The sequence below is a fragment of the Acanthopagrus latus genome, chromosome 1 (genome assembly GCF_904848185.1).
Source record: "Acanthopagrus latus isolate v.2019 chromosome 1, fAcaLat1.1, whole genome shotgun sequence".
Classification (NCBI taxonomy): domain Eukaryota; kingdom Metazoa; phylum Chordata; class Actinopteri; order Spariformes; family Sparidae; genus Acanthopagrus; species Acanthopagrus latus.
The window spans coordinates 21,021,721-21,046,706 of NC_051039.1; the positions used below are offsets into that span (position 1 = coordinate 21,021,721).

Consider the following 24,986-nt stretch of genomic DNA (forward strand, 5'->3'; position numbering starts at 1 on the left):
CTTTCATAATGTTGGTGGTTGCCATTTTTCTGAAAGTGTGAGCTGGTGTCTCAGGACAAATCCCCAAATGTTTTTTGTTTTTTTTAAAATTAATTGTAATGTTACCTGAACCACTGCTAAACCACTAAAAGTTGGTTTCTAACTTGGCACATATGCTCTGGGTGAGTTGTCAGCATACTGATTTGCTCGCTGTAAGAGTTATATGAGAAGACTGATGCGACTGGTACCGAGAAATTAAGACCACCTAAACAGATTTGAAGCACGGATAGAGCTGACATTACTTCTATCTATGCAAATATCATTCTTCAACACAGGTTTGTACAATGGAATGCAAGTTGTAACATGATAGATAGATAGATAGATAGATAGATAGATAGATAGATAGATAGATAGATAGATAGATAGATATAATCAGTTTGTTCAAAAATGTAACACTTTGTTGTTTCAAAGGACTTCAGTGCTGAACTTGACTGAGCACACCTCAGATAGAGCCAAGCTAGCTGTTGAAGTCTTTGTGCTAAGCTAACTAGCTGGTAGCTCCAGCTAATGGACAGATATGAGCCACTAAGAGAAAATAAGCATTTTCCCCAAAATTTTACTGATAATTTACTGCATCACTTTTTCATATGTGAGAGTTCTTTTGTTTGTTTTATGTTAATTTTTGGGGGGATGGACTTTTACATATAGTTATATGGAAGCCATCTTTTCTGCCAGTTAAAGGGAAAAAAAACAAGATGAAAACTTGATGGGGGGGGAATATTCCCCAAGTAAATTAATCAAAGTGTCATGTCTGCCATGACGGGGCGCGCTGGAGATGCTACTGCTAATGTGAGTTGTCTAAAAGCCTTCTTTTTAGTAAACTGTGTAAACAAAAAATGTTCTCAATGCTCATGTTCATGTGTAGAGACCCTGGTGATACGAGCAAAGTTTCATATTGTGTTGAGTCTTCTTTGTGTTTTGAAAATAGCAATTATGATGCTAGCTAAAAGTGCCTCATCACTCCATTGAAAATGAGCTTGGCCAGAAACGAAACTATGGTAAATCTTAAAAGTGCCTCTTTCGTCGTAATTATGCATTTACATGAAGTTTTGACTCATATATTCACAAATAAAGCCTGGGTTGCTTTTTGGCGAGAGTTTCACATTAAAGTACCTTTTTCCACCCATTCTGTACTTTAGTTGTAATTTACTGGGGGAATATTTTTTTTGCATTTAACACACTGTCAGTGTGCCGTCAACTAGTGCATTAACAAACACCCTCCAGTGGGTCAAAAGTACACTCGGGTGTATTAAAACCTCAATATTCAGGAGACAGACATGTTGTCCGATAATGGATGTAGTTGCACTTGATGACATCACTGGAGTGACAGGGCAGCCGTGTTGGGGGAGGAAGAGGAGGGTGAGGAAGAGGAGGAGGAGGAGGATCTCTCCCCATAAGTTTACTTTGCCCTTTGCGGGAGATGAGATTCAGCCTCCTCACAAACCCGCTGCGAGCGAGACGACCAGGGACGGGGGAGGAAACTCTGCGAGCGCGCTGAAAGCTGCTGAATTCAGGATTATCTGCGGGTCATGGACGGTTTCGTGTAGCGCAAGTTTTTGTGCGGATTCCCGGCTTGTGCGGCCGCAGCTGAGCGGACCGCGCAGTGCGACTCCAGGCGGCTCTGAAGGAAACCATATCTGGTCAAAGTATTCGTTGCTGTCACCCAGCGGGACCGTCCGGCTATAAATAGCGCCGGAGGAGGTACGGAAATACATGCAGACTTTATACTGCGGGCTGTAAAACAGGCAAATTAGAGACGGTCACACAGCTGCGTCAAGATAATGTACAGGACAACACTTTTTTAAACTTACTTTGAGATACTAGTGCTCAGTTAAGTCGCTGAGAATACTGTGGGCCTCTCCAGGAATACAGAAGTATTTTTTTTGTATGTGTTTTCTGTATAAATGTAATTGTTAATGGAGATTGTTTTATTGGCTGTTGTGATGCAAAAGGCAGGTTCCCCACACCAAAGTCCTGCACAGCTGGAGGTTATAACTTATACAATGTGAAATATCTCCAGTCAGTAAATGTGCATTAACTGGGCCTGCTCTACTTCATCCTGCCTACTGCTCAAACTTTAGCTAAAGGTTAGGTTGAAGTTCAGGTCTTGACAGTGGGAGAAAATAAAACCAGCTTGCATGACCTGGATTTCATTCATCGAGTGTTTTTGGGATGCAACAGTTGTCTGCCGACATGTTGGATGTAAGTTCCTCTGTCGCGTACACACATCACTGTAGGGGAGATGGAGCCTTGTAAACCTTTGCTGCATGGTAAAGTGATGGTTTTCCTCTCAGTCATGTGTAGCCTAGTCGTGCAGGGTGATACAGCATCGTTGGTCATCTGTCTACCGGAGCTAAGTCTTGGTCTTTGTCACTAACTAACTGTTGCTCACTGTTTCACCATGTGGAACATCGTCCATCAGTCAATATTTCAACATCACATCAATATTTCATATCAGTTTCTAGACTCTGGTTAGTGAAGTGATACACATGTGACACTTTGACCTCTGCAGAATGCACAAATGACCTGACCTCAGATCCAAGGCAGCATATCAGCTGTGGGCGCCTCATTGCACACCTCATGATGCACAACGCACTGGAAGTTGGTAGAAAGAGACAAAAATGTCTGACAATGACACAAGATATTTTTATGATGTGCTTATTGGACATATTACAGTCGGATACATGGTAACTTCATATTGAATAGAGACTTTCTGGAGTGTACCAATCTATTTTTGTATGTGTGTGCTGTATCAGTGTCAAGTGGGAACCCTTGTTACTGCCACAGCAGAAACAGCCCTGTAGCTTATCTGTGCCACACATGGGGCAGAGTGCAGCAGACCAGTTGCCTGTCAGCTGTTTTCTTCTGGGTCATTTGTGCAATTCTGACAACTGCAGTGCTGCAAAATAGCTCAGACAGGCATCGTGCACATGTCATAATGAGGCCTGACTTCCTGTATCACTGAGGATAGATGGCATAAAGTATGATGGAGGCTGTACACCTTTCCATGTGGAATATTGTGGTCAACGATTATTATTTGACCCATCATCTGGTTGGAATTTAAAGGTTTACCACATTTAATAGATATTTGCTACAGCAGACCACATTGACACGGCAACCATTTTTCTCTGACAGTACTTTCGGGGTGGGAAGCTCAAATGTTGCATTGCTGAGTTAAATTGTGCATGTCTTGTAAAAGTAAGGAACCAGACACATTTCTATCATTTCACCACTTCCACCACTGACTTACCTGCAACTGGGAAGACAATGGAAAGTGAACATCAGAAGGGACATCTTTCAAGGCAAAAAAAACCATTGAACTGATAACTGATCAGCTTCTGTTGAACGACAGCTAACGCTCGAAAACGAGATGCTGCATCTCAAGGGGTCATCCTAAATAAATTAAATTGAATTGAACCACGGCCTAGCCCACATTACTTTTTGATAGTGTCACACAAAACACAATTGGAAAGCTGCTCTATAATTCTAAAATATTAAAAGGCAGTGACACCGCTTGGACATGTCTATTGAAGCCTATTAAGTGAAACGTCGCTGGATGTAAACCGTAATATTGGCAAGGAAGCGGTTGAATGCTAACGTAAGCTAATGGGTTATCAAATGTATTTATCTTGAAAAACAGCCTGAAGGCCCTGCAGAGTTTCACTGTTGATCAAATTTTCAGTTGCTGATCAGCCAGGAAGTGCTGAAATGATTAGTATCTGTCTGATTCCAGTTATTTTTACAACATGCAACCTAGAAAACATCAGAACAGCATTATACCAGCATTCCAGCTCGCAACCCTGACCGTGATGTAGTACAGTGGTCGTCATGTGAAGGCCGGATTTGGAGATTGTAACATTCATTCATCGAGATCCATGATTAGATTTTTTGTCATACCGTCATTTTTGTCTCAGCCATGAGACAGACATGATTACCGAAAATTTCACGTCTGCGTATTTCATTAAAGAAGTCCACAAACTGTAGTTTTTCACAATTCATTGGGTTTGTATTCGTATGAGGCACGATAGAAGGCATAAAAGGCACTTCCTTTGTTTAAGTATGTACACGTGTTGAGGAAAGTGGGCCGCCTGGTTCAAGCTCCTATATTAACTGAGTTTGATTTAGGATTAGAGAAGGCAACATATCCTGGACTTGCCAAATGTACTAAACTTGAAGCAAAACATTCACACTCACCGTACACGTCGTTCATTTCATGACAGTTTAAGCTGTTTCAAGACAGGAAGTCACCCGCTGGAGCATCCCAAAGTCCACAGCCATGCTCTCTCCACGTTCTTTATGTGCAGATTTATTGGCTGTGAGAGTTTTTCAGGCGACTCTGCGAGCATGTGTGAGTTTTGCAGAGATGTATGTGTATTTCACAGCTGAAAAACTTCTCTAGGGTTTATGTTTAAAAATCAAAAGGGGAGATTTACAAAGAAGTTGCGGTTAAAGCACTTTGCTGGACAGGAGTCGCTGAAATGTGAAATCTGGGTGCAAAACAGATCATTTAAATTGCGTCTGTGCCGAGACCAGTTGCCCTGTAACATCAGTTTGGAGGTTTTAAACACATCCGACTTGATTAATGATCCTGTATCGTTGCTGCTATTCTTGGAGGTTTGAGGACTGGACGAGCCTGGTTAAGAGGTCATGGTTCAAGTCAAGTGTTTATGACTTTACAGGGTACATACTGACTCAGGTCGTCCAAAGCTGTCTCTCCTTTCTGCCCAATAAATGTCCTCCAATGAAGCAGAAGCTTGTAGAAACGTTATAAATACAGGCACGGGTCTGTTTGATATCATGACGGCTGGTCGGCCTGTACTTCCAACGGACTTGCAGCGTTCTTTGGAGTTCAGCCCAGTTCTTCGTCTTTGGTTTTGGAAACTTGTCTTGTCATGAAGCTTAGAGAAAGCAGAGCAAAAGAACGACACGCTTGACCCCACCTTTTAGGAGGTTGTCCAAAACACACTTGCTGACATGCTTACGATCAAAAAGAAACATTTGCAGTTAACGATTGCGCTTATAAGACTTTATAAGCCTTTCTGCTGCCTAATTTGAGGACATGCTCATCCTTTGATGCAGGCTCAGTGAAGTTATAATTAGTGTTGTCATGTGGACGCCTATCAGCAGCAGCTCACCACACATTTCAAACCCCTGACCCATAGATGTGAGGAACCAGGGCTTAGAGACAGCGTGTATGCCGAGCCGTGTGGTGCCTTGACCCACAAATGTTGGGCTGCAGCTCATCCGTCACCGGTCATCTGGCGCTTCGGCCAAGACTCTCGTTATATGTAGAATTAGAGACTTTAAAACAGTCTGTCCACACTGTCAGAGGAGGAAAGAGCTGCACATCTTACAATGATTCACAGCGGACAAGTTTGCTGCAGGATATGATTCTCAGAGGAAATGGAGAGTGCGTTTGCACAGAACAGGTTTAATGTCAAAGTGCATCTGCTGTTAGAATAATGTGAAAAGTTTTGTGTATTTTCATAGACTAAGCTTATGCAGCAAGTCACACTTTGGTTGATTCTAGCCTTTTTCTTGACAAACACATTTTCACAACACCATCTACCAACAGCTTTGTATAGGCTCTCCAATGTCTCTCCCCTGGTATCACTCTTAAAATTAAGGATTAAATGAGGCAAACGCCAGTGAACTACCGCCTCTGTTTCACAGCAAGAATCCAGTCAGTAAACAATGTCGTACAAATTCAGTTTGCACATTCAGTTTGCCTTCCATCTTAATGAAGTGTTCTATTTTTTTAAAGCAGAGAACAGCCATCAGTGGAACTTATACTCAAAACAAATAGCTGGGCAGCACATTAGAGGAACCGCTAGCTGCTGCCAACTCTAACTGCCACTAGCTAGTTTGCTAAGTTGACCAGAATGGGCCGGGGCTAGCTGGTTAGCATGCTAAACATGCATTGAAATAACCGGGCTAGCTGTTTTCCTGTTTTCTGTCTATATGCTAAGCTAAGCTAACTGGCTGCTAGCTGTAGCTTCATATGTACAAATATGAGAGTGGTAGCCTATCAGTCTTCTCTACTTGAAGCAAAAAAATTGAATAAATATACTGAAGTGTCACACTATTCCTTTAAGACCAGCTACCCTGAAGAAACCCACGACCTACCAGAGGCGTGGTTAAAATGACACAAGTTTCCTTATCAGGAAATGTGGAGCCTGAAATGAATCTTCTCCCGGCTAGCCAAATGCGTCCATGTGCAATTTAAACAGTGGAAGAATGAGAAATGGAAAAATGTCTCTTCAGTGTATCTGCAATGAAAACAGCATCAGCTGGCCTGTGAAGACTATGCTCTTCTTGAATTTCCCTCTGGATGAATAAATTATCTATCTATCTGTCCATCTGTCCATCTATCTATCTATCTATCTATCTATCTATCTATCTATCTATCTATCTATCTATCTATCTATCTATCTATCTATCTATCTATCACGAGGATTTCAGACGTGGGGTTTTAATGAGAAGCCGCTAAAAACTGCACAACAGTCGGCATAAAAAATGAAAAACACAGTTTGTAACAGGATTATCTTTCCCGGCCTTCAGCAGTCACCCTGTCAGATACTTTGGAGAGAAAAGAAGACAGGAAAAATGAGAAGTAATAGGGAAATATGATGCTTCTCCATAGTTATCTGGAGTGTATTGCTTTTATGAATTACGAGAGCCATTAATCTCCCTTCACTCTGTGCCTCCTCCTCCCAGGTTTCTCTGTTTCCCAGGAGCGCTACGGGCACTTGGCTGCCTTTCCTGTTATTTTACCCCTGAGCTGGGGGTCAGTGAGGTGAGTACAGTCAAGTTTTTATGGCGAAGAGCAACATCAGCCGACGATGATGCACGTGATTTTTTTTTTCCTTTTGGAAAGTCTGCTTCGCTTTGCTCCGGTCCTTCAAACACATTGTTATTGCTTCATTCCTTTTATTCATTCTTTCTCTGCTGCTTCCATCCACAGATATCGATTTTTCCCTGAAAACCCCAGGGTGCTGCAGGCTCCTGATCTCCTGCATTTTTATCTTTTCTCTTTTGGCGGAGTTATTGAGGTGAGGGGCCCATTTAGATACCTCTCAGATCCCTCTGTGTGTTTGTACAGTCTACATTTACCTTTGCAGCACCAACGCACCTCAGGAATGAAAACCTTGCCAAGAAAATATAGGAGATAATTATTTTTAAAGTAAACGTTTGTTTGATTACTAATTATGTTACCTCAAGCAATTTGATAGTACAAGAAGATGTAAGTGTGAAAAAGCTGGGTAATAATGTACAGTTTGTATCCAAGTTTTATGTTATGCCATGTGATAAAATCAGTCCTGTCCACTTAATATTAGTGATATTTCATGCTGTGCTTAGGTTAACAATTTTCTTCCTAGCACTTTTTGCGTGCGTTTGCATGTTGAGCTGATGTGACGCTCGTCTGTGTTTCCAGGTGTGCTGTCCGCCATGTCGGTGATAAGGAAGGAGATGGAGAAGTACAGGGACATAGACGAGGACGAGCTGCTGAAGAAACTGTCGGAGGAAGAGCTGCAGCGATTAGAGGATGAGTTAGAGGAGCTGGATCCGGATGTGAGTTTACAATTTAAATTCCATATGGAGCAGTTTCTGTCACAATGTTGGTGTCAGAGGAGAGTTACGTGACCGTATAGGCTTAAACAGAGCCTCACTATGTAGTGTGCGGCACTGAGCTGTGTTTTACTGTAACTACATGTCCATGTGCTCTCATTTAAACTGCTGTTTTAAACCTGTTTAAACTGTTTTAGTGTATTTTAATGCTTGTTGAACATACGCACGGGCAAATGTGTGTAATGTAAATAATGGTTACCGCAGTATTAGTCAGTGGCAGCTGATGGACTGTGCTTTGAGTATTGTGTAGAGAAAACCAGCCAATCCAAAGTCAACTAACAGGCAGTTAGTGTGACTGCGCAATGTGACCGTAAGGCAGAGTAGAGTTTATATCGTCCAGTTGTAATCAAACTGAGATGTGTGAAGTGTATACAACAGCTCACAGTCTACATGTGTATGTTCTATGGTAAATTAGATATTTAAAGGTAAGGCAATGGGAGAAATCTTGCATTCAAATGAATGATTGTCAGTGTTGACCAACAGTAGAAACTTTAATATTGTTTTCATGGCAGACATGATGTGGCCCCGAAATAGTAACAGATGACTTGGACAGACTAGAATGGCACTCAATGGTGAGCCGAGGCCCAACAGCCCCTTCTGTCCTCACTCACAGATACCAGCCACCTAAATACGCCTGATTTTATTAATTGAGATTCACACATTATTCCCTGAGAAATTAACAAAAATATTGAATCTCGCAATGTTAAAGTGAAACAAGATCCCGGGTCCGCACCAAAAGTTAATGGGTTCTATTCTGGGTCAAGACCCATCCTCCATCCAAGTTTCCTCAAAATCTGTAAAGCAGTTTTTGTGTAATCCTGCTGACAAACAAACAAACAGACACAGGTAAACAAAAAATAACCATCTTGGGAGAGGTAACGAGCAGCCGCCTCTTTAGCCAGCTGCAAAAGTAATTGGATAGAACATGAAAAATGATATAGTGTACATTCTATATGATATTGATAGAATACAAGATTAGCAGTTACAAATTTAGACCCTGCATACAGGTGGGACAAAATCAAGCTAAAATGCCAAATGTTGGTGGTTCCAGAGTCTTTTTTGTCAAAGTAAAAGTGTTTGAAGACGTCGCCTTTTCATCTGCAGAAAGTTCACTTTGTAGACAATTTATCAGATATATTATCTAATCAATGCAGATAATTGCATAATGAAAATAACCATCAGTCAAATGTGCGAGTGAGGGCGTATAGGGAGCAGTACTGTTTATTAAAGGCTAAAGTGAAACTGAACCAACAGAGATACATTTGACTTAAGACTGATTTGTAGTCATGCGACTTCTTCTTCGTTGTCTACAGTTTTTCTGTTTGTATTAAGTGTGGTCTGTGCAAGGCAGAGTCATGGTGCAACAGTAGATCCAGTGTAACAGTTTTACTTGTGTTTAGTTTCCGTTGCTTTTTATGATGTGTTTATTTCTGCATTTGATGCACCCACTGACAGCTTTGTACCGTCAGTGGTGCATCACGGGTCGAGTTGGTGACAGCAGCTGTAATAGCTTTCTGATGAATGTGTAACTGCTCATGAAGGGACTGGATTCCCCCGCAATGCCAAGGGGATGACAGGAAGGGTATAATGTGCAGGACCCAGTGTGTGTGTGTGTGTGTGTGTGTGTGTGTGTGTGTGTGTGTGTATTTATTAGAGAGAGAGACTGATGCCCGCAGTGAGTGAGTAGAGGGACTCCATGACGTAAACAGAAGACAGAGTGAGAGGCAGTGTGTGCGTGCTTGCCTTGTTTGTGCCTGTTTATGAGGGTAACCTGTTACACAACTGTTAAGTGCCCCTTCGCTTTGAAACGCACTGAAAACTTCCAGCAAAGCTTCTGACATCAGTTCCAGTAAGTCATTGAAAAAGCCCCATCACGCTGGACCAAAAAAAACAACATGTCTGCCAGCTGTAGCCCGCAGTGATTGTAGTGAGATAAATTTAGTGTCAATCATTAGGAGAACATTTTGTGTTTTTAGTACAGGGAGTACAGTTTCACAGTCATCCAATGACCAACTACAACTTGGACTGGCTCATACTGTTTACTCTTTCTCAAACACTGTGGTCTCACTCTCGTGGCTGTAACCTGAACTGTGATAAGAGATTTATAAAATCTTAATAAATTCATGAAATATTATTTACCTAGGATTTCTATAACATTTCTCAAAAAAGTGAGTGTTTCCATAACACAAAGCTTTACAAATGAGTATTTTAATTTCAGTGTCTCTCAGCTCATTGTTTTGGTTTTACTGCCAGCAGTTGTACTGTTTTTGTTCACCCTCAACTGAATTCTTTCCTAGTTGTAGCAGGCAGCTTTTTTCAACAAAGAGACAAAACAAAGTGGAGCTTTTATCAACAAAAGAGTAGTTTGACACCAAACCAAAGCACAAATGACAGCGAACATTAGGAATTACATGTTATCACTCCAAAAACGCCACAAATAACTCCAATTAAGTGCAAATTTTGCTCTGTATCAGCAGTAAATTTATATAAATGTATAAAAAAGCAAGCTATTTTCTAAATTTTATAAGGTAATAATATCAGTTTTATGTTTATTGTTTGGATATATTGGGTTAATAATATTAAAGAAACCAGAATAAAATGAATTTTGAAAGTATCCAACCAAAAAAATCCTTTCGGGCCTCCCTCCAAGGCCACTTCACCAAGCAGAGCAGGTCTGCTGTCAGAAAACAGGTAAAAAATAAACTTTCCTATTGACTATAATACAAAATGTGCACCGTAAGAGATGATGAGACACACTAACATGACAATATTCCTATAAAAACAAGTTTTAAACATAGGCTACTAGCTAGCAGTTAGCTAAAATTAATGTTAAGATTATTTGTGCAAGTCATATTAGAGGCCTGCAACTGCCAAAGATACAGGATTTATTAATTTTAGATGTGATATAAGGATAATTTCAAAAGATATAGCCAAAATTGCCTCTACAACACATTACCTACCGTAGCTTTAACAGTTAGCCTGAGAGATAAGTACAGTTACAAGGGACACCAGAGAAAGGTAGAGTCTCATGCTGGTAAAAATAACATGCTAGGACTGCCCGTTATCTACAGCTGAAAGAGCATGTGACATAAAACGCCCATCAGTCGTGGTGTGATAGACTCCTGGCTTTACTATAAATACTACTGTAAGTCACGTGAAACATTTAAAGACCACTAAAGGACAGGCTGAATGAGAGGGGAAAAGATTATTCTTTTACTTCTGAAGAGAATATGTCAAAACAAACAATCAAGTAAATGTGGCCTGAATTGTTCGGTATACTTCCAAGAAGTATAGCGACATTGATATTCTTTTGTTGCTCCAAGAGACACTGAAGCAAGAGGACTAAGGGTAAGGGCTAAAGAGAGTGAGCGAGACAGAGTTAAGAGGAGAGAGAGGCCTCTGAGTGCTGAGAGGGCTGATAAGATATGGAGCTATAAGTAGCACTACTTGTAGGAGCCTGCTTTTTAATGTGGCTTCAGGGTGAAAATAACATGGTGAGCAGCAAAGCTCTGGGAAATGTGTTGGTACATTGAGCAGTGCAGAAATACACTACCACCATCTCTATACACAGTATAACTCACTTTGCTACAACATGGTAATACTTTACTTTTTTTTTGTTTTGCTGAAAGTTGTTGCAAAATTTAATTCAAATAAACCTACCTAATAGCATTTTTTTTATTATCCCACTTTTTCTTTCACAATTACAATTGAACCCTCCATATCTTGGTTAATTTTATTCATTAGGTGTGTTGTTGTCTTATTTATTGTTATTTACGTTTAAGTAAACACCTGGCACATCATTATATAGCTGGTGCTCAAAACACATCAGTTTTGTCATACTGTCCAGTGCTGCAGCTCTGTACCCCCCCTCTGTCTGAGAGCCCCGGTCTGTTCAAGGCCCCCTTCCTGAATACCCAGTCTCTTGTCATCTCGTACGTGCCTGTTCCAGAACCACTCACCGTTGTCATGTTTTTAGCTTCCAGCTAGCTTCACTCTTACCATTCACTGGCATGGTCGTTAGGCTTTTAACCTTCGAGACTGTTTACATGCACTAGAACATATAACAAACGGAAGGAGAGGGAAAAAAAACCTACAAATGTAACAGGTCTCCTTTAAATGTTATTTCATGCATTCTTTAACTGTTAATTATCGTTGATGTTAAAAGATTAGTCTGAGTCACAACACACCATGTGAAATCAAAGATTTGTTTCCTCCCCTTGACTGGAGTGCTGAGTGTCTATTCACTGGTACCACGGGTACCTGGTAGATATAAAACAGAGTTATTTATCAGTGCTATCACTGTAGCAAAGAGGTACCCCTGGGGTAATTTCCCTTCGCTGTTCTGCAATTGTGCTGTAAGGTATTACAGAACTCTACTGTAATAGAGGGGATACCAATATACCAAAAAATGTAAACTTTTTTCTCCCAGAATACACAATGCCAGCCCCTTAAACTAAGTATTTTCGCTTATTTGTCTAGAATGCATTGTTGCCGGCTGGGATGCGGCAGAAGGACCAGACAAAGAAAGCTCCAACAGGAACTTTTCAGAGAGACAACCTGCTTGCTCACCTGGAGAAACAGGCCAAAGAGAGTCCAGACAAAGAAGACCTGGTGCCCTTCACAGGAGAGAAGAGGGGTAAGAGCTGGTTTTCTCATTGTAAAGATGAGAAAGTGTGGGTCAGAAACTGTGGAGTGAACAGACAGTTCACTAAATGTTCTAGATAAGTGAGTTATCCAAGCATGTGAGGCAGATGCTAGAAAATATTAAGAAATTAAAAAATACTTTAATGGTTTTAAATTGATCATGGGCTAAACTTGGCCACAAAGAATAACAAGTGTCACACAACCCTAAAGTCACAGGTCTGTTATGGGAATCTAGGCTATCAATGAGTATGATGATTTCTATTTTTTCCATAAAAGGTGGACAGTTCCACTACACCAGAACTCTCCAGGCCTTGCGTAGCCGGTTCTAGTCTAGTGTGCACATGGAGGTGTGTGATGGATGGTGAGAAATACCGGGCATCTCTATGAAACTCTAGAAGGTCCCCCTGCTGTCACTCTCGTCATCCTCTTCTTTACCGGTGTCATTACTCCTGTCCCAATAACTACCATTTGTAGGACGATATATTGTCCTGAAATATTGATGATGATGGATATTTTTATCTGGACAGTGCGAAGATACAGGTGACTAAAAAAGCCACTCAGAGCTTTGGGCAAAATCTCCCCTCTGTGCTGCTGGCAGTCTGTGTTATGTAGGGGTCAAAAAGTGGCTGACTGAAACTTGAGGAGCTGACCACACACACACACACACACACACACACACACACACACACACACACACACACACACAGGAGACGTATCTGTGAAGGCACAAATCTCTGGGTAGTTACAGTCAGACATGGTGACGACAGCCTGTCTGAGGTTGTACTCACCTCAGATGGCTCAGCTGTTAAGTAAGAGAGCTAGTTTAGACAGTGATCTCAGTGTGACACTTCACTTTACTTTGTCATTCACATTTGAAATGTATTATACTGTATGTACTCTATTTTAATAGGATTCATCTGTCATGGTTTGACATATTGTGTGTGTGACTACTGAGCTGTGTCAGACGCAGCAGTCAGGTCATAATGGAGTGATTAGTGATGATTTCTTGCAGCCTCAGTTTCAGGGTGACTGTCACACTGTCCCAACTTACTGGGACAATTTAATGGAGCAAAGTCATCGTTAATGTTATTAGTCACACCTGTGCTTTTCCTTCTCTGACAAGTCAAGATGTCTGCTGGGTCGGGTCGCAACAGAATGCGATGTCATAGTTTCATATTATCAGGAGGGCTTCTTCTGGTTGAACAAACGCTCAGTTATTGTTTCAGAGGTTGTTATCCTGACAGAGAATACGGTAGATTTAATTTAGAAACTGTCATGAGCTGAGGGTTTGACGTTCATAATGGCAGTACTTGTAGTGTGTGTCTTTGTGTTAAATCTCCTCCTTCATGTTGCAGGGAAAGCCTTCGTGCCTAAAAAGAGGGTGGACCCCATGATAGAGAGTGTGACACTGGAGCCGGAGCTGGAGGAGGCCCTGGCCAGTGCTTCTGATGCTGAGCTATGTGATATCGCAGGTAACATACTCAAACCGTCCTCACAGAAGATATTGATTTCAGGTCTAATCTCTGTTTCACCAAAATTTATGCAAAGCTTTTTAAATAGTACATGAGTTTTTTTTTTAACTGGGTTTTGTGGTCCTGCATCAAAAGCACTTTTACCATAATTTTGCAGTTGGTGAAGGCCATTTATGATATACTTTAAAAAGTAAAAAGTGAATATGGAATTATAGGGATTATGATCTGATTTGTATGTGTTTAATGTTAAAACAACACAGATCGACCTTTGGATTTCTTTGAAAACTAAAAGTTCTAACAAAAATGGGGCACACAAACGCGTCAGCATACTCCAGGTGAAGGTGTCCGATCTATTCTTAATCTTCATTTCTTCATCCTCTCACTAATCTGCATAAACACCACCATGGGCCTCTTCTTCCCTTCATTCACTCATTTTTCCTTAATCCAGATCTTCTTCATTTCCTCTAGCGCTCCCTCCACCTTCCCTCCACCCTCCCCCTTCAACCCTCCATCAGCCCCTCCATCTCCTCCACCTCCTCCATCCCTGCTGGATATCTCTGTTCGCTAGCTGAACACCATCCAGGGTATCTGTTGACTTGCATGCAGCGTTTGCATGGAACAAGTCCGGTCCTCTGTTGTGTTCATGCTGTCGGCTTGTGTTAAGAGACTTCTCTAACGTACATGCATTACACAGGACTTTTCGTGGATTCTCATTTAGTTTCAACCACTTCAAGAGTCTTTATTACCTTTGCTAGCATATCAGAGCTCTGTAATCAAATGTCTGGAGCAGAAGCTGAAAAATAGAAATACTTTTGTAGCACAAGCCCTCCCTGCAGTTGTCGACGGTACCATGTTAAATATACTAAGAACAGCATGTGTTCTCCAACTGTTTATGTCTCTGCAAACTGTTCTCATGCCCTCAATGTGTCTCTGACAAACAGATGAGGTGATAATTCTTGCTAAATTGTTCCTTGTAAACTGGGTCCTCAATGCAGCTGCTCGGACTCAAAGTGTAATTCACACAGCAAGAAAAGATGAAATACACGAAGAGAAAATGATTTAATACTAGTAAAACTAGCTGTCCATGCAGCATGAAACTTTTACTTGGCGAGAATAAATGCCTTGATTCAGTCTGGAAATACGTAGCCTCTGATGAATGTTTAAAGGCTTGAAAGAAGTGGACATGGCTATATTTTTGGTCAGATTCATTTGTAAATCCACTTTGCAGATGCTGCCATGCAAGGAGCTGACCTGCTCATCAAAGGTTGCGCTCAGAAACAGTGGGGGGCGCCAAATCGCACAAAAAGCCTAGAGGAAGTTGCATGTGATCCGATAAATCACCCCCAGTGATGTCACCCAGAATCTAAGTTGCATTGTGGGTAATGTAAGCTCCAGGTTTTGAAAAGAAAGGCTCTGGTTAAGTATCGCTTTTTGATCATTTGTTTTTAAACTGTCTGTAATGAGACCAACAGTGTTAAATGAGTAGATCAGTAAACTGCATCAGAGAACCTGGACATTACTCACAATGCAACATTTAATGTCTACATTTGGTGAAGCTGTCCTTTAACACTACTGGATAATGATTATATTGTTACGTAAGATTTCTTGTCTAATTGAGGCGTAACACTCCTGACTCATATTCATGAGCAGTTTAAGAACATACCATGAGTTCAACGACAGATACCTAATTGTTTTTAAAAACAAGAACATTTTAATCTTTGCAACCACAGAACGTTTGCAGTGTGCATCTCTGCTGCAGGGGCACGAGTCGGATTCTTCAAGCTGAAATTCCTCGCATACTTGGCATCTAGTTATGATGCAGCAGGTGGAGTATCACACTGATCTGTAGTCAGCCAGGATGTGTTACCACTTTGCGGCGTACAGGTGCTTGATGATAAGGTCAGGTTTGACTCGCTTGGTATGCTGCAAGTGCTGATGTGCTGTCTGCATTGGCATGGTGGTCCACAGTGTGGCTGTTAACGAGACATTCATGAAATCTGGTGACTCTTTTTCAGCATCTCGCTCTCTTTCTCTCTCCGCTCCATCCTAATTCAGTCTTCTTGCTGTCTTCCAGCCATCCTGGGTATGCACACCCTGATGAGTAACCAGCAGTACTATGAAGCCCTGGCCAGCAGCACCATAGTCAACAAGCAAGGCCTCAACAGTATGTACAGTACACGCACGCCTGCACACATGTACCAAATCTTTCATCAAATCCAACTCTTAAATCTTTCATTGCTGACCTGTCGTCACTTGGTTCAATCACAGTTACATTCAGTGCAGCAGTTTAGCAAAAAAACTAAACAAGTAAAAGTGTCTGAAAATAAAGCAGAGCAGTCAACAAGTTTGAAGAAAAAAATGACCTCATTCAAGAAAAATGTTGAAGCGAGTGGACTTGGACTGGAATCCAGTGAAATGATCTCATGTTGGCAGAATGTTGGTTTATTTGACCAAAGATGATAGGCACAGCCTTGTACAAATAAAGCTGCACTGATCAAAACTGAGTCAATAAGCAGATAAAACTGTACATCGTCCGATCTCCCCTCCAGGAATAACACAGGCGATTTGTGTGTTTATCTTGCATTACACTGTGTAAACTGTATTCTGATATTACTTTTATCTCACACACACACACACACACACACACACACACACACACACACACACACACACACACACACACACACACATGCTCTCAGGCATGCACACACACACATAAATGAGCCATTGTTTACACTGCACGGTGGCTCAACCTATAGATTCTCTTCCAGCTCTAAACAGACGGAGGCCGAACATTTGACTTCCAAATATGACCGTGTCTCATAAAGGGAGGCAGCTATAAACTCCAGTCCTGATACACTGGACAGTACATTAAAAAAGTGAACAACAAGCCTGATTTTGTTATTGTATGAGCGTTGTTTCCCAGATTTTCACCTTTTTCCTTAGCTGATACCGCACAGAAAATAAAAATACCCACCATAATGTTGGTACAACATGATTTTATGGCTAAATTTCAGATAAACAACATAATTCACAGATGCAAGAAAATAAAACACACATTTATCGCTTCAGTAAACCTGAACAATTTGCATTTTTACATGTTCTGTCACTGCCAACTTTCAAAAGTATACTTTTGGTTTAATATTAATTTTCAGTGCAACACCATCCATATCAAGAGATTTCTTGCCGGGGTTATGTAATCCATCACACTCAGCATCACATCTGCTGCTGTGGAAGCATAGATCTAATATACTTAAGTGGTAAAATCGCTTCTTGTGCAGATTAATTGACCAGTCTGTGCTGCATGCTATGATAAACCCCTGTGTTCAAAGTGATGGATTACCTACTGTTAAAAAACTTCTTCAAAGAAACTTCATCACAACTTTGTTTGGCAATGACTGCAGGAAGATGAGTCTAAAGCAATCAACTGTCCACTGGTGTCCACTGAAGTACAATATGAATTCCCAATAAAGACGTGTGTGGAAACGACCGCAAACATGTTTTAAATGAATGTTGTGAGACACAGTAAGGCTAATGTAACAGTACCTGTCTCCTGCAGTACATGAGAGTGTGTTGTTCAAATGTGTTACAGGTGTGATCCAGTGCACTCAGTATAAACCAGTCCCTGATGAAGAGCCCAACTCCACTGACGTAGAAGAGACCCTGCTGAGAATAAAGAGGAACGACCCTGACCTGGTGGAGGTCAACCTCAACAACATCAGGGTAAGAGTGTTTGTTTGGTCCATTCACGCCAATAACATTTGGCAGAAGAAGAGCTGATTAAATGATTAAATCATTTTATCCTCATAAAGACCGACAGACAGATTTAAACACCTGGCAAAGTACTAATTGACGCTGTCATGGCTGACATCATAGCAAACCAGGCAGTGCAGGAGCAGTGCTTTCTGTGGGAGAGAGTAATTCCCTTTGGCGTGGACTTTAGGCTTTTTCACATCCCTGACCTTTTACATGCACAGAAATGTCACATAACACAGTAAAGGAAAGCCAAAAAGCCAAAAAGCATATTATGGCTTTTTTAAACACTGGGCCATCAGTTTGGGTTTAATTTAATGCACAAAGAGATGCAAAGCAGATGAATCCTAACTTTAATCTTTTATATAAAGATAAAAAGAAAAGCTTTTAACTATTGTTGTTCTTTTATTTGAAAATATTTCATGATATAAAGTGTAGTGTATTTCTTTGTGTTTTTTTGTTTTTTTGCTGCTCTAAGTGCCTTCCTTTGAATACTTGGTATAAATTGACTTGCACAAGAATTCCATTGTATCTGTGCAAATGGCAATAAAGACCCAATCTAGCCTCTAATCTCATGGTCATCCCATTAGTGATGAATCCATCATGTAGATGGGAACTTAATTGACCCATAACCTTTCTGATGTTTTGGATCATGAACGATAAATGAAACATATCACATTACTGATGTTGTGTTTGTCCGTTCCCAGAACATCCCCATCAAGACTCTGAAGGCGTATGCCGAGGCCCTGATGAAGAACACTGTGGTGGAGAGGTTTAGTATCGTAGGAACCAGAAGCAACGACCCCGTAGCCTTTGTGAGTCACAACTCTAACATTTAACACAAAATGCTGCACAGAAGCCATTTAAGCAGATTTAATGCTCCATTCCTCTGAAACTCAGGTCAGACAAGTTAAAATACTAGTTATTTTAATGGGTTTGATTAGTTTAATTTATCTGTGGGTTGAACTGTTCATAGTATCATTTTGTTATTGACACTTTTCTTCCCTCAATCTTTTTAAGATATAATTTTAAGGACTATTTTAATGCAACAAATAAAAAGAGGGATTATCATATCTTTTTCTGCCTTTTTTGGCTTCCTATTGCTTCAGTTGCTTATAAACCCTCTGCCATTACATAAACTTTTTTTTAGCTATCTAATACAACATTCAGTCTCACAAAAACATTTTATACTGATATTCACCTTATTTTGAATAAGATGCAAATGGTTTCAAGTGACAGTGTGTGCGTCTGTGTGTCTCCTGAGGCCTTGGCAGAGATGTTGAATGTTAACACGACACTGAAGAGTCTGAACGTCGAGTCCAACTTCATCACAGGGACTGGAATCCTGGCCCTTATAGAGTCCCTGCAGCGAAACACCACACTACAGGAGCTGAAGATAGACAATCAGGTACCAGTTGCACAGGGTGCATGCAGACCCACACACACGAACCATGCATGACAGTGCAAGTGTCAGGTTGTGTACACAGGCCATCTTTGCCACTTCAGTCTAATGCACCCCTGATTGTATTGTGATGTGTCATACTGCATAGTTGAACACGTGTGACTCACTGTTTGCTCTTGAGTTCATCTTGTTGAATGATTCTTTTTTTCTTTGCCGCACCTTCCATCTTCCTCCTGGCTTCCTTCCTCTGTTGTGGCACTCCAGCTCCCTACCATAATCATCCTTACTTTTACCAGCTTTTAATTCATCTCTGTATCTCTTCTTGCGTCCCCCTCACTCCCCACTCTCTCCCTGAACTCCAGAGCCAGCCGTTAGGAAACAAGGTGGAGATGGAGATAGCCAGCATGCTGGAGAAGAACACCACGCTGCTGAAGTTTGGATATCATTTCACTCAGCAGGGCCCGCGCCTCCGAGGCTCCAACGCCATGATGAACAACAACGACCTGGGTGGGTTACACACACACAGACAAGCACAGTCTCATAAAACAAATGCAGCAATGAGTCATGGGAACAAACACACACTGTATACCTGCTCCAAAAGAACTGACTGGGGAACACGACATATCTTCATGTACTGCACTTAAACTGATGACAGTTGTAGTACATCATGTATTTGATCTGCCCTGGGGTCAGCTGTATTGTGTCTGGCAGTGTCATTTGTTATGTGCGTCAGTGCTGACACATTATCTTCAGTATATCTCCTGAGGTCCTACTTTAATCAGACCCTTAACAGAGGAGTCAGAGTGATGTCATCGGCCGGTAACTCAGTAGTACGGCCAGAAAGCCACAGCCAATCAAAACAGCTGCTTCCTAAGTCATGACATCAGCACTAAGAAAAGAGTCTGTGTGCATGAGACAGGGCAAAAATGAAAGTAGTGCAAGAATCAGTTCTTGTTATTCACAATAGATTTGGTTTAGAAATAGGATTACAAGTGCATACTGTTTATGGACTGTGTTGTTTCTAATGATTTTACAGGCTGCTTGTATTTTGTCACAAACCACCTGATGTTAAATGTATCATGACGCTTTCCTCCCCCACCGTAAAGCCCGGGTCGTCAGGTCTGAGTCAGATGGCTCCTTCACCCTCACTCTGTCTGTTCCCGAGCTGGAGAGGGCCTTCGGGAAAAAGTTCAAGTCTAAGACTAAGTACAAAAAAACAAACAGGAACAATTCAAAACAGCGCTCAGCCTTGCCTTTCTTCTGCCAGCATCACCTGGTTCTTTTCCAGACCACCGGAAAGCGCTGCCACCGCCTGTCGAGCTCCTCTGACAGTTTCTGTTGCTTCATCACTTTGCTTCTTCATCTTGTAGTCGTCTCTCTGCACTCCGACCACGGACAGAGTCTCCAAAACATAGCTGTTGTTGCTCTTCAGTCCGCACTATTGTCAATATTCATTTTTTGTTGCCACAATTGTTCTACCCCTATTTCCTCAAGAAAGTTTAGGAACCTCTGCCCAACAATACAACAAATGGGACAATACTGAAGTCTTGAACATCGACCGAATAGGGATTGTGGAATATCTAATAAATCAGAGAACACTCAACTTTTGCTCGACATAAGATAAAATATAAAAAAAAAAAAAGAAGAATTTATTTTGATATACAGAATAATAAACAGCAGATACGATTCATATTCCAGTTGTACTTTTTGCATCACTTTCCCAGTAATAATTTCTTCTTGGCCTTTTTACTTTTGTTTGGTAATTTTCGTCTTATGATCTGCTGTTTCTACTATTCTTGCATCATCTGGTGGCACTCACCTTCCTCTGCTCCGCCTCTGTCCTGTCTTTTAAACAAAACTCTTTTACAAAGATGGATTGCTAAGATTGCTGATGGATTTGGGCACCTACCCTGGGACACAAACACTCTGTGTTCACTGTGATTGTGATCATTTGATAAATGTACCGTTTACCCCTCCATGTCAATACAGTATAAAGTGAGATGACAGGTGCCTCAAAGGGCTTCAGAGGGCACTGCATGAAATCTGATAAATTGTCTTGAGTGATTGTACTTTCAGGAGCTTAATTTGGGCTAAAACAGAAGTTTAGAAGCACAGAAATCTGGCTTTGTAGAGTTAGATGGACGTGAGTTTACCAGACCTCTGAGCTCTGCCTGCTCCTCATCGCCTCATGATCCGATCCAGAGACGTGGGGCGAGCAGGAACACACTCAGTTAGCTGCTACCCGCATAACCCTCCCAAGTCTTCGAAGGAACTGAGGGCGATGTAGCCACAAGTTTTTGATAGGGAATAAGAATGTGTGAACTAAAAACAAAGTTATTCTGCTGTATTGATACGTTTTTGTATCTTTCCACCATGTGTCATAGCACTTTAAAGGAATACAACTCTAAAACTACAATTCAATCCACAGACAGCAGGGGTAAAGAGTGGCTCTGTAGGGGCCCTCACTTCATTCTTGTCCCAGGGTTAGTCCAGTCCTGCTCATATCAGTGTGTTACCTTTTGTCTTGTGTTTTTTTTCCCTTCAAGAGCTGCTGTCAAGACAAAGTGCTGTAACTTTAATGCTTTTGTCTTACTTTCCTTTAGCTGCCTGTCTTTGCTTTTCTCATGTAAAGCAAATAAGGCCGGCCTTATTTGCTCTGCTTTAGCTATGAAATCATTGTTGACAGTGATGATGAACCACCTCCTTGCATTCAGTAGATCTAATTCTTCTATTTCTCCTTGTTTCCCATCCTTCGTCCTCTCTTTTCTCCCTCTCCCGTGTCTCCCCTCCACCTTCTCTCCATCTACAGTAAGAAAGAGAAGGCTTGAGGGAGGACCCATCTTCCCCAAGTGTCGGACGAATGTGTAGAAACCAGGGATACTCTCAACCCTCTGTTCCCCCTCTTCGACCCCCCTACCATTTTACCAAACCAAGTGTTGTCACCTTCTTCTGCCTCATGCCATCGGTGGCCTACCAAGCAGACCACGCCCACCATGTCAGGTTCAATTGTTTTGGGGTTTGGAGTAAATCTCAGAACTCTTTCTACTCTCCAGACTTAGACTTTAGTAGATATGAAAGGATCAGATGGGATTCATCAACAGTGATCTTCTGAGCTTTCAGTGCATGTAAATGGTGACATCATTGGTGCTCTGAAGTTTGAATTTTGACCCTGCGGTCCAGGCTCGAACATTCATCTTTAATCCTTTAGTATCTCCTCAAGTGTCTGGATTCCTTAATAAAGGGGGCTGGTTTTTAATGAGGGCCCATTGAAAGTTTTACAAATCCCTGTTTCTATCAATGAGTTGAATTCTAATTATTATTAATATGCTGTAAATGAGTTGTGCTGTCATTACTGTTGTTCCTCAAAGTTACCGATGTTGGCATACAAGGTATTTTCTACCAATTGTACACAAAAGATAATGTCCTTTTTCAAATTGATAAGCCTAAAAGAAAACCTCAGAGAAATGCTGTAATATTAGATTTCACATGAATGTCAAAATCTGATGTTATGGTCTTTTTTTGTATTTGGTCCAAGCAGTATTTTAGTGACTGACTGTCCTCAGATACTAAGCTATACAGACTCGTCAGTAACAGACAGATAGATCTTTAAACCTGGCTACTGTGAGATTTGTCGCTATATACAGAATATATTTATTTGTGACAGACCTGATCGAGAGTCAGAAGCCGTTCAAATACTTGGCCAGACTGGGATTGATGCTGCTGGTTCGTGAAAATCACTCGTGTGAAAGTGTCTCTGCAAATGACAATTTACGCTTTGTTACATTATCCAGCATTTACATAACCAGTCCCCGTGGCGCGGCCCCAGAAATTCTATTTACTTAAAGTAGAAGTAGATAACTTTTCAAACCCCCCCCCCACTTAAGCAAGTGCTACCGCAAGCTGACTGGCTAATGTCCAAAGCAGAAAACAACCACAGGAATCCCAATTTGACCTAGAAACCGGGATATCAGTGCATTGAAAAGGGTTAGACATCAGGTCGTGTTAAAGGTGTTATTGATAACATTCAGCCACTAAATGTGGCATTCCATCACCCCCTCTTCCACTGTATTCACATCACGACCCCGCTGTTGTTCAAATCATCTGCACCCTCAAGTGGTTTCCACTTTGTTCACTAGCGTATATCACTATCGCTAGCTAGAAATCATTAACGTTACTGATGCTAGCCAACATCAGGGCATTACAGTATATTGGTAGCATACTGTAGCCACTTCTTTACCAATCTGGCAACTATTAAGACTGCTGATCACTGGCAAAAACACAGAAACCACATGATTGGCTGACAAACCTTGTCAGAAGCTGGAACCAACCATCAGGATTCTCACACAGACATAAACAAAATATACGCTGATGGAGCCATTTTCCCGCCATCTCACTTTACAATCAGTATTTACTTCAGAATGATAAGCTGAAGCTAAAAGGTTGTCTTTTGCCACTTGAAATTATATATTCAACAAATCTGCCGTAAAATATCCAACGAAAGCCTCCTCGTTATCTAGAACGTATCTGAACGTAACTTTGAGCATTTGAGGGTTCCCTAACTCTCCACCAGGTCTGGTTTGTTGACTGTTTGTGTTTGTTTATTTTTATCTACTGGAGCTAAGACGTGTGGTTTAATATGAAATGGGTGGTACTGTTGACTTAACTGTGTATTACAGGTTTCACGTTAACGCCTCAATCCAGGTCTGGAGTATTTCAGTAATGCATGATAGACACAGATTACAAACACAGGAAACCTCTCATGTCTTTACAGCTGTCATATTACACAAATGCATTTTCTGTTTGTTTAAAACCAATGCTGGCAGACTCTTTACAGTTTCAAAATGCTTGTCATCTGTGACAGGTCTCATATCAACCAAAAATGCTGACTCAGAATGTTTTCATCAATGGCAGAACATGTATGAACTTGTTTATGTCCTTGTCAGCAATGATAAACTCTGCTGTACATTTTGCAGCACTTGATGGGATTTTTTTTCACAATCAACAGCACAATGAGAAAAAGGGGTTAGCTGCTATCTAACAAGGAACTAGAGCTAATATGCTGTCTGAAAATTAAACAGCTCCAGTTAAAACAGCAGGAAGTGGTCTGCACTCTTTGTGATGACTGAAAATAAAATTGGTATCTCCTATGAGAAAGTATTTAAACTAGCAGTTGCAGACTCGAAGGTAAAGCTTTACCATCTGTTTCCTGATACTGACACTCAGAGATACAATTGACAGCATGTTTAAGGGTTAGTTAACCCGTTTAATGTTATTTAATATCACTGCTTTGTTACTTTCTCGTCAGCGCTGTGGGAGTTATGGATGTAAACATTTGTACAAAAACAAAAAAGTCGCAGAGTGCGAAGGGTCAAAGAGGACGAGGACTCCTGCCGCTCACAGTCTGTGTGTGTGTGTGTGTCCTGTTCTTCTCTACTGTCTCGTGTTTTCTGATATTTTAGTGCTTGACTCTTTTTTTGTTAGGTAGATCACCTCTGTTGGTTGAATTTTTGTCTATGAAATAAATAAAGCTTGAAAATAACATTTCCATCTGTCTTTGTTCTTGACCTGATTGCAGCTGGTTGGATATTAAAGTGGTGCAGTGATCTTACATGTGAAGACAACAGTGGCTCCTTGTGGCAGAATGGCAGAAATACACCAAGTCAGTTCATCTCTCCTTGTGTTGTTTGCCCCAGGGCAACAACAGTGCTGCACCTCTGCTAACTTCTGAATGTATTTTCCTTTAAATGACCTTTTAAAACAAAAACAAAAAAAAGGTACAGTGCACCTTTCTAGCTACAAACAGTGTTCTGGGATGTTTTCCTCTAAGAACAGCTTGTTTATTCACTTATGGGAAAGAGATATAGTGACTTAGATTTTGAGTTTACTGAGTTTCTCAAATATCAATGCTATACTGAACACTGGCGGGGATGATTGAATATCACCCTGACCCTATATTTAATGTTTTTCTGATTATCATCTGACTGCAGATAAAAAAAAAAATAGAGCAATTTAAAAAAAGTGCTTATTTGGCTTTGGCATGGGAAGCA

At 41.1% G+C, this 24,986-nt stretch overlaps 1 protein-coding gene across 5 annotated transcripts; it reads left to right on the forward strand.

The window, feature by feature from the left end:
- The first annotated feature begins 697 nt into the window (after window positions 1-697).
- Window positions 698-24,484, forward strand: tmod1 (tropomodulin 1). Of its 5 annotated transcripts, none has more exons than XM_037085749.1 (13): window positions 698-828; window positions 6,757-6,835; window positions 7,004-7,091; window positions 7,475-7,611; window positions 12,148-12,304; window positions 13,668-13,784; window positions 15,859-15,948; window positions 17,377-17,507; window positions 18,245-18,352; window positions 18,802-18,945; window positions 19,302-19,446; window positions 20,046-20,145; window positions 21,749-24,484. In XM_037085749.1, the coding sequence occupies exons 4-13, from the start codon at window positions 7,489-7,491 to the stop codon at window positions 21,765-21,767; spliced, it is 1,134 nt and encodes a 377-aa protein (XP_036941644.1). In that variant the 5' UTR covers window positions 698-828; window positions 6,757-6,835; window positions 7,004-7,091; window positions 7,475-7,488; the 3' UTR covers window positions 21,768-24,484. The 5 variants fall into 5 exon arrangements, with proteins under 5 accessions (XP_036941644.1, XP_036941873.1, XP_036941561.1 ...); XM_037085666.1 differs by lacking the exon at window positions 698-828 and adding an exon at window positions 1,430-1,740; XM_037085827.1 differs by lacking the exons at window positions 698-828; window positions 20,046-20,145 and adding an exon at window positions 1,432-1,740.
- Window positions 24,485-24,986: the final 502 nt, after the last annotated feature.